Genomic DNA, 14,056 nt, shown 5'->3' on the forward strand with positions numbered 1-14,056 from the left:
CCGCCAGCGGTCTGCGGCCGGCCAGGCAGGGGTGACGGCAGCCACCCCGCTGGGCCGCAGCCGGACGCACTTTCAAGGCCTGGCAGCGGCTGAACGTCTCCAGAATTGCAGCTCACGCCGGCACCCCCACGCCCCTGCACCCCTCCTCTGCCATTGCGAGTGCGGGGCCCACCTCCACGACCCGGCCCACGACGACGTCCCCTGACCGAGCGACATAGCTGCGGGCGTTGAGGTGAGGGGGCGGGCGCCGGGCGCGGCGCGCCGGCGGCGCGTCTTGGGGCCAGAATAGGCGGTGGCCACACGCGTTCCCCCTGCAAGCGGGCCGCCGCAACCACTGCAGGCGGTCGCGGCTGGGAGGACCGCAATCATCCCCCCCTCTCCCACCCTGAAATGAATTCGCGCTTCGCGCTTGCCCTAGCGCTGCGCGCCACACTCTGCACGCCGGTTCCGCAGGTCCTCTCCCCGCCTGCCGCGCCCCGCCTCACCGCTCCTTGGGCGGCTTGACACTGATCAGCTTGTCGGTGCGCGTCACCAGGCCGCACTGGGTGGCCACGAGCTTGTCGTCGACGATCTGGGTGCCGTGGCCCCTGGGTGACGGGGTGACGGAGTTGCTGGAATGAGGATGGGCCGGCAGCGCCTGCTGACTCAGCATCTGAGCATACAAAGCTGATGCTGGCATCAGAGGCGTTTGGCGTGTGGTGCTGGTGCTCACGAGCTGCTGCAGCGGGTTGATGCCATTTCGCGGGCCGCTTCGCAGCCTCTTCCATCAGCACACGCCTGTCACACCCCTGCCATGTCAGCCTGCGACTGCACGCAACGCTCGCCTCTGTCACTGGGCTCACCACGGGCCTGGCACGCGTGCGCCCCTCCTTTGCTGTACACCATCAAGGCCCCTGCGACACCCTTGCTGAGGCCCGCGCTTTTGGCAGGCCCCCAAACCGCTCACTTCAGGTACACGTCCGTTTCGTCCGTATCAATGATGTCCCCCACCGACACAAACGCCAGCGCGGCTGAGCCTTTGGTCAGGGGCTTGAGCGCCTCCTGGATCAGCTTCATGCTGGCGCCATGCTCGTGGGCGCGCACGACGACCGACATGGCTGCCGGCTCTAGTGGCGTGGGGCGGCTGCCAGGGGCTCGCCGCCTTCTCCGCCGTTGTGCAGCTTAATCAACCAGCTGGGGCGGTGAGTTTTGATTGCAGCCCTCTTTGAGGTAGTGCTTCGCCCTGTAGTCTCTCCGGCGACGTCCTCTGCTGGGTGCAGCAAAGCAGCAGCCACTGCAATGCAAGTGCCGCCTGTTGCAGCACCGCTGCTGCAGTGCTGCCTGCGTTTATACCAGCTGTTTTTTGACGTTACCCTTGGTTTCAGTTTCCGTGCGCACAGTACTTGAGAGCTATCGGTAGCGAGTGCGAGGTTGATCTTGGATTTGTGCCGCATGTAGATATAGTACAAGCGCTTCTTTCTCTAAATTTTCATCCAATGCTTTGTGCTTCTACGTACCGTAGCTGGCTTGTGACATGCAGCAGATTGCACAGCTCATGCAGAACACTGCCCTGCCGCCGACTTGCCGAGCACCCTTGCGTGGGGATGTGTGCTCAGTCAATGCGATCACCTTTAAACATGGCCATGGTGGCAGCCGCTGTGGCATCCAGGAGCACAGACATGGCACCAATGGCGGACTTGGGTCTTGCAGGCGGTCAACAAAGGCGCTTCGGGCACCAGCCCGCCTACTTTTGTTTCTGCCAGCATCCTCTGTGCCAGCAGCAGGCGGTAGACCCAAGAACATGCGACCTCGCTGCAGGATTCCGGCGAATGGCGTGCCACGGCGAAGCGCCGAACGCGGTGTCATATGCCCCCCTTGGTGTCGCCATGTGCTGGGGGGTTGCGGCACCCAGTTTACCTGACGAGGGCGGCAGGACACGCCTCGTCGGTCCCACAGGGTGCCGCTGGTGGCGCAGTACTACGGGGCTCCCCTGCCTCGGCGTATTTGGGAGCGGCGGCGGCCGGCAGGCACGTGCTTGCGCAACAGCGGCCGCCCTGGCCATGAGGACGTAGCCCCAGCGCCACTGATAGGAGCTGGAGAGGAACATTTCAGCGCAAGCACTCCGCGACGACATGCCATGTTTCATGACCGACTAGTGGGGCAGACTGTGCAGTACATTGCTCAGGGCAAGGAGGCGCAGCCGGCATACCATGATCATGCTATAAAGCTCTCTGGCTGTCTGGCTCCCGTGCGCTGGTTGCATTGCTCCCAACGGCGGCCTCCCGAGCGCTGTCATGTCGTCCACCGAATTCGAATTCGATAGCGAGCCACTCTTGGGCCCCATGGGAGGGCAGCAATTAGCAAAGCATGTGTCTGTCTGGAAGTGCCTACGCTGCCTAGTTCGTCCCCACAGGTTGCGCACACAATTACTGACAGCCTGCAGGACTGAAGGCACGTTTCCCCAGGGTGGAACTGTGCAAGGACGCTCGCTTTCTGTATTTGCAGTCGACCCCAGTACATGCAGGCTGGCAGCGAGTTGACTGCATTAGTCCAGTCGCGTTAAGGTTTAGGCGTTACATCGCGGGCATGCCGTTCATTGATGGCTCCCAAAGCTGGGCCGCCAACCAGGGCCGTGACGTGCCCTAGCGCGGGGCCGCCCTCAAGCCCGCGTCTCTGGAGATGCGCAACCGCCTAGTACTGGTAGCCGTTGGGCTGCTGCTGCTGCTGCTCATCGACGTACCCGCCCTGCTGCTGCGCCTGGTAGGCGTTCAGGTCAAAGGTGTCGCCCTGCTGCGGCGCCCCCGCCCAGTTGCCGGCGGCGGGCTGCTGCTGCTGCTGCTGCTGCTGCTGGTTGTACGCGCCGGTGGGCTGGTAGCCGCCCTGGTAGCCCCAGGTGTTGCCCTCGTAGGACTGGTACTCCAGGGACTCCAGGATGGGCAGGCTGCCGTTCTGCTCCGCAGGTGGCAAGACAAGTTTGGAGGGGGGACCAGGAGTGACGATGCGTTGGTCGGGGGTCACCACCGGCAAGTGAGTGGCGCAACCGCCCAGGAGAAGGGCGGCCGCCCGTGTGCAGTGGGGACGACGATGCGGGAGAAGGGTGCAGACGCCATCAAGCGGCGCACTGCGGCTAGGCGGGGATGCCAAACGGCACAGCGGCGACCTTGTGGGCCCCAGCAAACCAACACGACGCGCGGCCAGCGTGCGTGCCCGCCCCGTCCCCCCCCCCCCTCAAGTGTCATTGTCCCTCACGTCGAACACATCAAAGTCCTCATCGGGGCTCTTGAAGAAGTCATCGAAGGGCGCGGCGCCGCTGTCGAAGAGCGAGTTCTCGCCGTAGAACTCGTCCCAGGTCGGCTCCTGGATGCCCAGCCTGGGTTGTTGGGGATCGCATGGAGGTGGGGGTTGGGTGACAGCGAGGCATGAGGACGCGCAGCAGGTGGAGGCGGCGGGTGAGTAGGCCTGAGATGGTGGTGTGCACGCTGCACCAGACGAACAGGGCTGCCATACGGTATACGCGTGCCTGCTGACGTGGGGGCGTTGGCTGGTCAATCACTCTGCCCTGCACTGCTGCAATCCAGATTACAGACACTTGCAACTGCTCAAACTGCTCTGATACCACCAGAAAGCCCGGCGACGCTTCCGATCCACTACCCACGCAGAGCGCCCAAGCCATGCTGCTGGCGGCGCAGCAGACTTCCGATTGCGCACCTGCGGGCCTGGGCACGCTCCTGCAGCTTGCGCTTGTAGGTCTCGATCTTGGTCTCCTTGCGCCTCAGGGCGCGCAGCTGCGTGGAGGGTGCGTGCAGGCAGGGTGAGGCGGCGGGTTGTGTTACAACTGTGCACACGCCACTCGGCACTCAACTATGCTCGGCGCCCCCCAGTGCTGTGCGACCACTGATGTCGTCCTGCTGCTAATGCCATCCTGCTGAATTTGATGTTGCAGCTACAGCTGCCACCACAAGGGCAGCACGACTCAGCTCCCAGCTGAGCTGTGTTGCTGCATTTGTGACGCTGCATCGACACCACTGCGTCCGCTGGCGTAGCGTCACCCAGATGGCACCCCTGGCAGCGGTGCTAGCCTCTCCTTGCCGCATCGCTCTGAAGCGTGAGCGCGCACCGCTATGAGTCAACCACAGCTGTGCACATCAGATGCGCGCCGCCGTACGCGCGACAGCCACTACCGCGCCGGTGGTGCATGCGGTCCGCACCTTGTTGATCACGCCCGACTGCATCACGGCCTTCATGTACCTGCGCACGGCCACATCCTCCGGCTCGTCCTCGGCAATCTCCACCTGCAACCCGGAGCAGTGGGCCAGGACGACCACCCGTCAGCAAGCTGCCTGGGAGGCCCCGCCACCTCTATTGCGGGGACATATGCATCGTCCTAGAATCATTGTCTCCCTGACGCGCGGTCTGCCATCGAATGCGACGCCAGGGGCCGCACGCAAGACCGCCTTCAAGCTGCCTCGCCGCGTCCGTGGGCAGTCCCGGCGGCCCATTGGGCCGGCAACTCGCCTCAACCATGAAGCTGTCGCGACGAGCCAGGGGGGGAGCGGGGCCGCGCCTGGGCTTCCCGCTGGCAGCAGCAGCCTGGAAAGGCTTGCCCACAAGGGCGCGGCTGCAGGTGAGCGACGCCATTGTGTATCAAAGATGTTCCAATGTGAATGTGCGATTGCGCGATAAGCCTGCTGTACAGTGGCACTTTGCTGTGGTGAAGGCATGCGGCCGGAGACACTCGATCGGCTTGACCGTCCAGGAAACCACAGCTGAATACTGCAGCTCGTGCTCGCAGCAGTTATCCTGTGAGGTAGACTTTGCAGTGCAGGAGCCCACGGCATCTATCATCAGATCACACAAGCCCCACCCAGCCCATCGCCGGGAAGCATGCTGCGGGCGGCCTGCAGCCTGCTGCGGCAAGGGGCACTGGCCCGCGGCATCAGCACTAGCGCCGCGAGGTTGGAGGAGGCAGCACCAGCGGGGGTGAAGGAGTTTGCCGAGGCGTTCACCAAGATCGCGCCCAGCACAATGAACCTCCCCCAGTTCCCCTCGTCATTCTTGGGGGCGGAGGCTGCGCGGGACTCTGCGGCGGAGGGCGAGCAGTTCCCCGTTAACTTCTACACGCCGGACGGCGTTGTTGCCGAGGGCAAGGTGCGCGCCGCTGCCGCTGCATGTCCTTGCCAAAGCCCGCGCACACCTTTGCTAGCAAAGGCAATTGTTGAGAAGCAACATATGTGTGACGGGACAGCCGCTGAGGCAAGTGATGTGCAGGAACTGTCGTTGGATCGGGTTGCAGCTGTGCGCAGGCGGGTGGGTAAGCGTACGCGCCGCATCGTCACCGCACCGCCACCTTTCTGCACCCCTCTCACCCATCTTTCCCTGCCTGACCGTCCGTCACGCCCGGATATCGCGCGCTCGGCCCTCAGATCGACCAGGTGGTGCTGCCTGGCGTGGAGGGCGTGTTTGGCGTTAAGGCCAACCACGTGCCCATCATCGCGCAGCTGAAGCCTGGCCTGGTAGAGCTGCACGACGGCACTGAGGTGCAGAAGTTCTTCGTCAGCGGCGGCTTTGCGCTCGTGCACCCCAACAGCGTCACCGACATCTGCGCGGTCGCGGCGGCGCCGCTTGAGCAGTTTGACGGTGCGGCGGTAAAGGCGGCGCTGCAGCAGGCCCAGGCGGCGCCCAGCGGCGACGACTTCGACGCCGCCGTCAACCGTGCGGCGACTGAGGTGTTCAGCGCCCTGGACGCCGCGCTGGAGGCCAAGTGAGGCGGCGGCGCTGCTGTGCAGCGGCGATTTGTAGCGGGCCCAGTCAGCAGCCCGCTGCACGGCGCATGTGCAGTAATCATGTGGCGGCCCTGCAGCTGGCGCCGCCGGCTTGAAGAACATTGGGGTGCAGCTGAGAACCTGCTGCAGTTGGCTGCCATGCGCCGGCGGCCACCCCTAGCAGCAGAGACAGTCCACCAGGCGGCGGCTTCGGCAACCGCAGCCGCTGTTGAGCATGGCGTTGTGCTGGACGATGCCTGCGCACGGCTTATCGCATCCCCCATGGCATTTCTGTTTGTAATGACAAATTATTCAGTTGATCTGGCTTGCTTTAGCAGAGTTTCCGTGTGTAAATTGATACCAATCACCATGCTGCTCCAGTGTCTCATCTGTAATTTGGCAAGTGATGCAGCATGCAGGGCTCGCACCAGGCGCATTGCCGGCCTCGCCATCAAGTCCCCGCCAGCGCCACTGCAACCGCGTGTATGTGCTCTGGCCCAACGCCACAGCAGCCGCCAATGATGCTCGCGCCCGCCCGCCGCCAGTGGCGTGCGAACCGCGCGTACGCTTCAGTTGTGACAACGCCGCTGGCTGCGTCATAATCACCCTCGTCAGCATCCAACCTGGGCCCCTGCCCGCCCGTCAGCCACTCTGTCGTAGTTGTCTTGAAGCCGTTGGCATAAGCCCCCACCCGCACCCGCGCTGGCGCCGCAGCTCGCAGGACTGGCAGCGCGGCGGAGACCGCGCCCGGGGCGCAGCAATTCAGAAGCAGTGCCTCCAGGTGTGGGTGGGCCAGCAGCGGCGAAACGGCGTCGGCCAGCGGCTGGCCAGAGCGCAGGCGCGCGTGGCTGCTGTCTTCAATTGTGAAGGACACCCAGAGGGGCTTGCCTGCAGCACGAGTTTGAGGATCAATGATGGTGTCAGACTGAGGCCCAGGATGCTGGGTGCACCATCCATTGCTTAGCGTGTGAAGCACCCGGCCCGACCTGCTGCAATGTGTGACGCAGCGCACCTAGACCAGCAGTTGCCTCAGCTGCAGCTGCGGCCTCCTCTGCGGTTGATAACGTCTCCGCCAGCAGCACGTCAACGTAAGGGGCCAGCGTCTCCGCAATCTCACGATACTGCCGCCGCATGTCGTCGGGCGTGTTGAGCCCCTGCGTCTGGTAACTGTATGGGCAAGCCAAGCCAGGAGGGGCCGGCGTCATGCATGGGGATTGGCGGCAGGAAAAATGGGCACGCGATGATGGACAAGCAGGCCAGCATCAAGCGCTGAAGCAACCCTGCAAGCCATCGACAATCAACTACCGCACCTCTCCTGTAGGGGAGGCAGCGAGCCAGCTACTAGCACGGCACCCTTCGCCCCGTCCCGCGCTGCCACCGCGTTGCGTGCCGCCGCCGCCACAAGCACGGCTGCGTCATTCCCGCGCTCAATTTTGGTGAGCGAGTGGCGCGTGGCTGCAAAACTGTTGGTCGTTATGCAGTTTGCGCCGGCTGATAGGTAGGCGGCGTGGGCGCGCCTGATGGCATCCGAGTTCAACTCGTTAGCCACCACACCAGCCAAAAACTGCTGCTCGTGCGGCAGGTCAGGTAAGCGGAGACCCCAATCTTTCAGCAGGTGGCCCATGCCGCCATCCAGGAGAATCAGCGGCAGCGACGGCGCCTGTGTCGAGCCCAATCCAACGGTTGCGTTGGACATGTCACCGTCGTGCGGCCAGGCACAGCCGCCAGGCGCAGTGCGGGGTGGTTGACCTCAATACAAAGTGGGTGGTGGTGTGGAAGGCAATCAATGTCGTGGCACCCGCAAGTCACTAGATCAGCACAATGCCTGCGATGCCGTGGCATACGCACATGATTTAGAACAATCTATGTAGTCATTTTGACATGACGCCTGCGCCCCTGTTATGTTTTGTTTGATCTTCTGATACTACGGTATCGCTGTTTTGCCTACGACGCGCTCTACCACAGAGCCGTGCCCCGATAATGATGTCAAGGAGATTGCACATTCAATAACCGACAGCCCTCTCCCGGCTAGAGCTAGCGCGGCCACTGGGGTCCTTGCGATCCAGCTCTATTGACTTGGTTGACCACATGCAAGCCCATTGCGGTCCACTGCAGGCCCATTGCGGTCCCCACGCCCTACTGCAGAGATGTACCAGATGTGAGTCAGCAGATTGAATGCGAGCACGTTGCCAGGCCGCGTGGGGACCAGTTGCCCGGTAACGTGTGGGAGGTCCCCCCAGCCTCTATCCAGGAAGGTGCGCAAGGACAAAGTCCAGCCCGTTGCGTTCTAGGCACACAGCTGGTGCACTGAGGTTTGCGGCTGCTTGGACTTAATCTTCCCATGCTCTTGCAGTTGTGTGCACGCACGGGGACGCCTAGAATCGTCTGTGGGTCCCCCTGCCACTGATACACGTGGTCCGGTCGCATTCACCCCATCAAATGTTGGCGCGGCCTTCAGTCCCTTCACCGTGAGCATCGCAACCTTGTATCTATCTGTATAGATGGAATATGACAAAGTGAATCGATACGTGCACTGGTTCTGGATCTTGTACGGCGGCGTACTTGTGGTGATCTGCAATGGACAGTCCTCATGGTGACGACAGGTTTGCTGCGGCACCCGTGTCACCTGACCCCTGGCAAACTAAAGTGCACCAGGTGTGCTCCAGGCTTGGTTTTAGGCTCATGGTGGCTGGTGGTGCTGATCACACCACTCGTATGTCGTGCAGGGCTTCTCTGTTCTGCCCGTGGGGCAGCAGGGCCCTTATGCTGAAGCTCAAACGCTTGACTGATGCGGGCGTCGTCGGACGCGGGCTGAGCAGTAGATGATCGAGCGGCCGAGCGCTAGAGGTGACCGCTGCACCATATAATCAAGTCTTGCATTTGCGACATCGCAAGAGAAATTGTGCGACAAGATCAATCGTCAATAGTACGTGTGCGCGCTGCACAGCTGCCAACAGACTCGAAGGGGGCTTCACGATGTATCTTTCGAATCTCTGGTTCGCGCTGCTTGCTGCCCCCTGGGGCCTGGCGGCCGCTGCTCTGCTGCACCAACTCGCCATGGCACTTCTGTCCCTTCGAGGCGAGCCCCCAAGCGGTGAGTGGGTGGTCACCCGCGCATCATCTACATACTGTCAAGGGCGGTGGTTCCAAGCCAAGCCCGCGAGTAAAGGGCCTCCCTGCTCAAACAACAGGCGCCCGTGTTGCCCGCTCTTCACCGCCGTGTCAACCCCCTCCCAGCTGGCCATCCCCTGCGCCGCCGGCCCTCCACCCCTTCCAACACGTGACGGCGCCGCATGCCGCCACTCTGTGAATGCTGCACCACAGTCCTGCAAGGCAAGTACAGCGTAGAGATAGAGGGCGATTTCGTGGTCTTCGTCATTGGCATCTACCTGCAGCCGGGCGCATGGCTTTGGAGGCTGGGCACCATCTTCCGCGCGGGGCGCGCCATGGATGCAATGAAGAGGTGGGCAATGTTGAGGACATGTCGCTGTGTGCTCATCCTGCGTTTGAGGCGCGTTGTGTCTGCAGAGCAAGCAGCTGGACTGGCAAGATGCCTGGGTGCTGCGGACCACTCTGTGACTGGACTGCATTCAGCGCGTCCAGTGTGCGGCCCGCTCGTTTCATTGCTTTTGCAATGTGCCGCTGCCAGTCCCTCCCGAACCACATCCTCAACAACACCAAATACTGTTTGTTCTCCCCCAGGGAGCTCTCCGAGCACCCCGAGTACGGCTGCATGCTGGTCAACCACACCAGCGCCCGCACAAACCCGACGCACCTCGTGCAGATCTGGCGCAGGTGAGTGGCGCACCGCCGGGCGGATGACGGTGTGCTGCGCAAAGCGCATTACCCCTGCATGCATGTGGCGCAAGGGGCAGCGTCCTAGGCCTGCGGTCCTTGCTCACTCGCTTTGCTTGGCCGCCTCGCAGAGTATGAGTGCTTGCTTTGACACATCTTATTGCCTTGTAGTGGACCTACCCCGCCGTTTGCCACCCCGCCCCAAAACAGCTACGATCACCTGGCAGACTACGCCCGCAACCGCATGGCCAAGCACCTCGGCCCCTGGCTACAGTGGAATGTGGAGGCAAAGGGATTCAAAGGTGGGCGTGCAGCGCAACAAATGCTTGGCGCAGTGCTGGGGTGGCTGATCATGCAGGGCAGCGACACAAACAGCAATCCGCTCAGGCGACTGCGCCACGCAGCCGCTTCGATGCACCCGGCATACCAAGTGCCAAGCTGCCGTGCGTGGTCGCAAGGCCGCCGCTGGCCTTTGCCGGCCTGCCTCTGTGTGTCTGCCTCACACTTCAAGCCTTGCCGCACTGGCCACGGACATAACTCCCCTGTTGACAGGCGCCCAAATCCCTGGTGTCGGCATCTTCCACGAGGCCTACCTGGTCAGCAACTACGAAGCCATATACCGCAACATGCCACGGTCAGGGCTGGCCAAGATCGGCAAGCTCGTCAGCGCCTCGCACGGGCGCCTGCGGACCGGCAAGGGTCGGCTCAACCAGACCAACGGCGACGACCACGCCGCGATCCAGTGAGGAGCCTGGGAAGGTGGTGCGCAGCTGCCCTGGCTGCTGGGTGTTGACGGCATCTCAATGGCCGCTTGTTGCCTGTGGTGGCGACACCTCACTCAGCGTGAGGCGCTCTCAGCACACCAGGAACGTATGTATTTCGACTGACAGAATAATAATGGTCATCACAACACTCGCGGCCCTTCCATGATATTAGGTGCACTTGTGCATAGCCTTGAAAACCTCTGCTTCATCAAACCTCACACCCAGCCTGGCACCACTTGGTTTTGACATTTGCTGCGCATATCACTGTTTTGGGTAGACAGTGCTAATTGTGCCACCACTTACCTAATTTGTCGACATGGCCTTGCTACACATGGGCCTGCTGCGTGCTGCGTGCTGCGTGCTGCGTGCTGCGTGCTGCATGCTCAACAGCTGCAATACAATAACGTGTGGTAGTGCCTGCTATGTTGCTGACAGTACCTGGCAACAAGCAGCTTGGCAGCATGTGCCTTGCTTGTTTTGGGGGGGGGGGGGCGTCACAGCCTGTTTTGGCAAAGCAGATGCTTGTGGGAAGGAGGGAAGTGTCAGCTCAATGATGTAACATCGCTGCTATGCAGATCTTGTGGTGATGCAGTATCGGTTGTCTTGGCGCAGCCAAAAGACTATGGTCTACAGTTCGCTTGGGGCTCGGGTGGAACAGTGCAGCGCTTGCTCCAGTTTATACGTGCCCAGCGTGGTCTGCTGCCGTTGCAGCTCGACCAGCCAACAGGTCACCACCACCGCCAATCCGTACCGCTTCCAATTGTATCCAGATGGTTGAAGGTGGCTCGGGGTTGATATACCTCTTGCATCAAAGAGATCGTTTGTAAGATTCAAATTTCGGGTGATCTTCGAGCCCTGTGATGACGTGTCCTTGACAGGCATTATATCAAACGAACAAATAAGAGTAGCTGGGCCCGGCTGACGCGGACCGTGATCATGGCGAATGAGCTAGCCGAGCTCCTGAGAAGGCTCGGGGCCCACGCACGGCAGCTGGAAGATACGCAATCATTGGATGAGTTCCAGCGGCAGGCTGCGGAGGTCTGCGGGGCGTGTGAGCTGACGCTGCAGCAGCTTGCGCTGGCACGCACTGCGCTCAAAGACACAACGCCGTCAACATGGGAGGCCCTGGGCGATGAGGGCGTTGTGCTGGCGGATGCTGTAAAGTGAGCCAGGCATTGAGCTAGCTGTTAATTGTGTGATCAAAGTTTGGGGTTGGGGCATCATTGTGATGCGTTGACTTTGTGATGGTGCCCCTGTCCCAAGCATGTCTTGCCCCAACCAGGCAGCAGGTACAACATGATTGGTCATACACAGCTGTGGCAACCTGCTGACTCGCCGCACACCTCTACAGGACCGTCAACGCCCTCATGCGCTTTGGCAAGGGCGCGCAGCCGTACATTGCCGCTGCGCTGTACAGCTGGCTGCTGCGCGCGCCCAGCTCCCCGGTGAGACATCATCCGTTGAAAGAGCGCGCCAACCCGCATCACGCATGCGTTAGCACTCCGTTGCCCTGTGTCAGGAGCACCAGCATGCATTATTCATTGGGCGCAGAGGCCCTGCTTTCAACTGTGGCGGCGCCATGCTGGGATGATCGCTGCAATCCATCAACCCTCGTGCTCTGCGCGCATGCCACCCTGCCAGGCCCATTTTCTGATGGACGGCCTCAATTTCTCAGGCTTCATGCAACGCATCAAGGATGCTTGCTGCGGCGCCGCCGCCAGCGCATCTAAGGGCGGCGCGGCGGGCGCGGACGCGGCCTCCCAAGAGGAGGGCGGCGGTGCCAGCGCAGCCAGGGACACGGCCGACGAGACGGCTGTATGCCTGGCTTTCGAGGCGGTGGCCAACCTGGCGGCGCTGCTGGGGTCGGTGGGCGTGCGTAGCTGCGAGGACGTGCGCCAGCTGTGTGCCGAGGTCCTGCCGGAGCTGGCGGCGTGCTCGCGGGTGGCCAAGGCGACGGCCGCGGGGCGCGCTGTGGGCCTCTCCTCAGGTGGGCACGTCCGCCATGGCCTTGAGCGGAGGTGGAGCCTTTGTCACAGCCTGAGACGACCCTATGTGTTCCGCCAACTTTCCGAGCTTTGCTTCGTTAGTGGGCGCCAACACACCTGCGGTGGGGTGCCTCCGTTGCCGCAGGCGTCATCCGCGACGCCGCGTACGAGGCGATGGCTGCGCTGCTGAACCCCCGCCACGGCAGCGCCCACGAGACCGCGGCGTCGCTCTTCCCGCGCCTGTCGAACGTCATGCTCGGCGCCGCGCCGGCGGCCGGCGGCGGCAGGAAGGGCGCGGCGGACGCGAGTGCGATCCGCACGGCGGCATGCACGTTTGTATGCGAAGCGCTCGGGTGAGCAAACTCGCCAGGCACACGCTGCGTCACTCCGCAGGCGTAAGGGTCTGGTGTCCCGCCCGCTGATTGTGCTCTTCCATGAGTGGCAAACGCGCCTGATGCGCACAGCTGAACTCCTCTTTTGCTCCGTCTCCGCCTGCGCCCCCAGGCGCCAGCCCGAGGTGCAGGAGGTGGTTGCCGCGCTTGCGCGCCACGTGTGCCTTAAGGCCCCGGACCGCGCCGAGCCGCGCGCCAACGCGATCCGGGCGGCGGCGACGATGGTGCCGCTGCTGGCGCAGTGGGAGCAGGACCAGTTCGTGGGCTTCGTGTTTCACCTCAGCAGGAGCAGCAAGGCGAGCTCGGGCCGGGCGGTTTTTGGAACCTTCTCGCCCGGCCTTTGCAGCGTCGTTGCGGCGGCAGCGCGGGGCGGCCCCTGACGCCCGCCGCCGCGCCCCCCTCCGCCCCTTGCTGTCTGGTTTTTCCAATCCGCCCGCAGATCGGCCAGCGCTGCCTGGCCGTCGGCCTGGCCCGCGAGCTGCTGATGCACCTGCCGGAGCCCTTCCAGCAGTCGACGTTCCAGCAGGCCGCGGACGCGGGCGCCGCCGCCGATGCGTCCGGGGAGCGCGGCGCGGCACGGGACGTGGTGCCGGCGCCCTGGAGCGTCGTGTGCCTTGCCGCGCTGCTCCACAGGTGAGAACGGACCAAAGAATGCAGCCGCGCACCGCAGGGGTTGCCGACCGCACCAATTGGCTGCCCAAGACGAGCCTTGAGCGTGTGTTTCTCCCCGCACCGCGCCGCCGCGACCCCACCGGCCTCGGGTGTGCACACCCGCATCCGGAATTTTTGCGCTCGCGCCCTCAGGTGCAGCGACAAGTCTGCAATCGTGCGGGCGCGCGCGCTGTCAGACCTTTCGGAGGTCGTCGCGTGCTTCGGGGAGCTGCTGGCGCGCGACCCGGCCAGCGACGAATACCGCGTGGCGGAGCGCTTCGTGGCCGGCCTGGTGGCCGCGGCGCACCTGGAGGTGGGCGCTCATCACCTCCGGCCGCCACGCACACGAGCACGTGCGCACGCGCGCTTGCATTGCGTGTGTGAAGGGACGAGACGCAGCGAATCCTGACGGGCGGATGGCACACTCAGGCTGCGTCGATCGCTGTGGGCTCGCTGGTTGGGTTTTCATCGTGCATGCGACGGAAACTGACATTTTTGATCCTGCTGCAACCTTGCCGCCAGCTACCCAAGCCCGCGGCGAGCACCAACGGTCCCAAGGCGCAGCGCCCGAGGCGGCGCGCCGCCTCTGCGGGCGGCGGCGAGTCGGACGGCGAGGCCGACGCCGACGGCGGTGGCGGTGGCGGGCGCGGCGGCGCGGAGGGCATGGAGGTGGATGGCGACGCAAACGGCGCAGACGCGGCACAGGGCGCCGGCGCCGAGGGCGCGGC

The 14,056-nt window shown here is 63.3% G+C and overlaps 5 protein-coding genes across 5 annotated transcripts in view; 3 read left to right on the top strand and 2 right to left on the bottom strand.

The window, feature by feature from the left end:
- Positions 1-481: 481 nt before the first annotated feature.
- On the bottom strand, positions 482-1,095 carry MNEG_6558 (hypothetical protein; the record flags this gene model as incomplete). The annotated part of the gene is made up of 2 exons (XM_014044964.1): positions 482-587; positions 947-1,095. The coding sequence occupies 2 exons, from the start codon at positions 1,093-1,095 to the stop codon at positions 482-484; spliced, it is 255 nt and encodes an 84-aa protein (XP_013900418.1).
- A 1,575-nt stretch (positions 1,096-2,670) lies between these two features.
- MNEG_6559 (plastid ribosomal protein S21) lies at positions 2,671-4,617 on the bottom strand (the record flags this gene model as incomplete). The annotated part of the gene is made up of 5 exons (XM_014044965.1): positions 2,671-2,928; positions 3,229-3,349; positions 3,688-3,764; positions 4,188-4,271; positions 4,588-4,617. 5 exons carry the CDS (start codon positions 4,615-4,617, stop codon positions 2,671-2,673), a joined length of 570 nt encoding a protein of 189 aa, XP_013900419.1.
- Positions 4,618-5,004: 387 nt separating this feature from the next.
- MNEG_6560 (F-type H+-transporting ATPase subunit delta) lies at positions 5,005-5,744 on the top strand (the record flags this gene model as incomplete). Its single annotated transcript, XM_014044966.1, has 2 exons — positions 5,005-5,127; positions 5,403-5,744. 2 exons carry the CDS (start codon positions 5,005-5,007, stop codon positions 5,742-5,744), a joined length of 465 nt encoding a protein of 154 aa, XP_013900420.1.
- A 3,054-nt stretch (positions 5,745-8,798) lies between these two features.
- MNEG_6561 (hypothetical protein) lies at positions 8,799-10,282 on the top strand (the record flags this gene model as incomplete). The annotated part of the gene is made up of 5 exons (XM_014044967.1): positions 8,799-8,835; positions 9,066-9,204; positions 9,444-9,536; positions 9,747-9,838; positions 10,089-10,282. 5 exons carry the CDS (start codon positions 8,799-8,801, stop codon positions 10,280-10,282), a joined length of 555 nt encoding a protein of 184 aa, XP_013900421.1.
- Positions 10,283-11,236: 954 nt separating this feature from the next.
- The window catches only part of MNEG_6562 (Condensin-2 complex subunit D3), a gene marked incomplete at both ends in the record, with an annotated part of 5,820 nt that continues 3,000 nt past the window's right edge, over positions 11,237-14,056 (top strand). The window contains 8 exons of the mRNA XM_014044968.1: positions 11,237-11,463; positions 11,652-11,745; positions 11,942-12,287; positions 12,431-12,638; positions 12,790-12,937; positions 13,117-13,310; positions 13,482-13,641; positions 13,851-13,997. Coding sequence (XP_013900422.1) covers positions 11,237-11,463; positions 11,652-11,745; positions 11,942-12,287; positions 12,431-12,638; positions 12,790-12,937; positions 13,117-13,310; positions 13,482-13,641; positions 13,851-13,997 — 1,524 coding nt within the window. The remainder of the gene's footprint in view (positions 11,464-11,651; positions 11,746-11,941; positions 12,288-12,430; positions 12,639-12,789; positions 12,938-13,116; positions 13,311-13,481; positions 13,642-13,850; positions 13,998-14,056) is intronic.

This window comes from Monoraphidium neglectum (genome assembly GCF_000611645.1).
Source record: "Monoraphidium neglectum strain SAG 48.87 unplaced genomic scaffold scaffold01076, whole genome shotgun sequence".
In the NCBI taxonomy this organism is placed as follows: Eukaryota; Viridiplantae; Chlorophyta; class Chlorophyceae; order Sphaeropleales; family Selenastraceae; genus Monoraphidium; species Monoraphidium neglectum.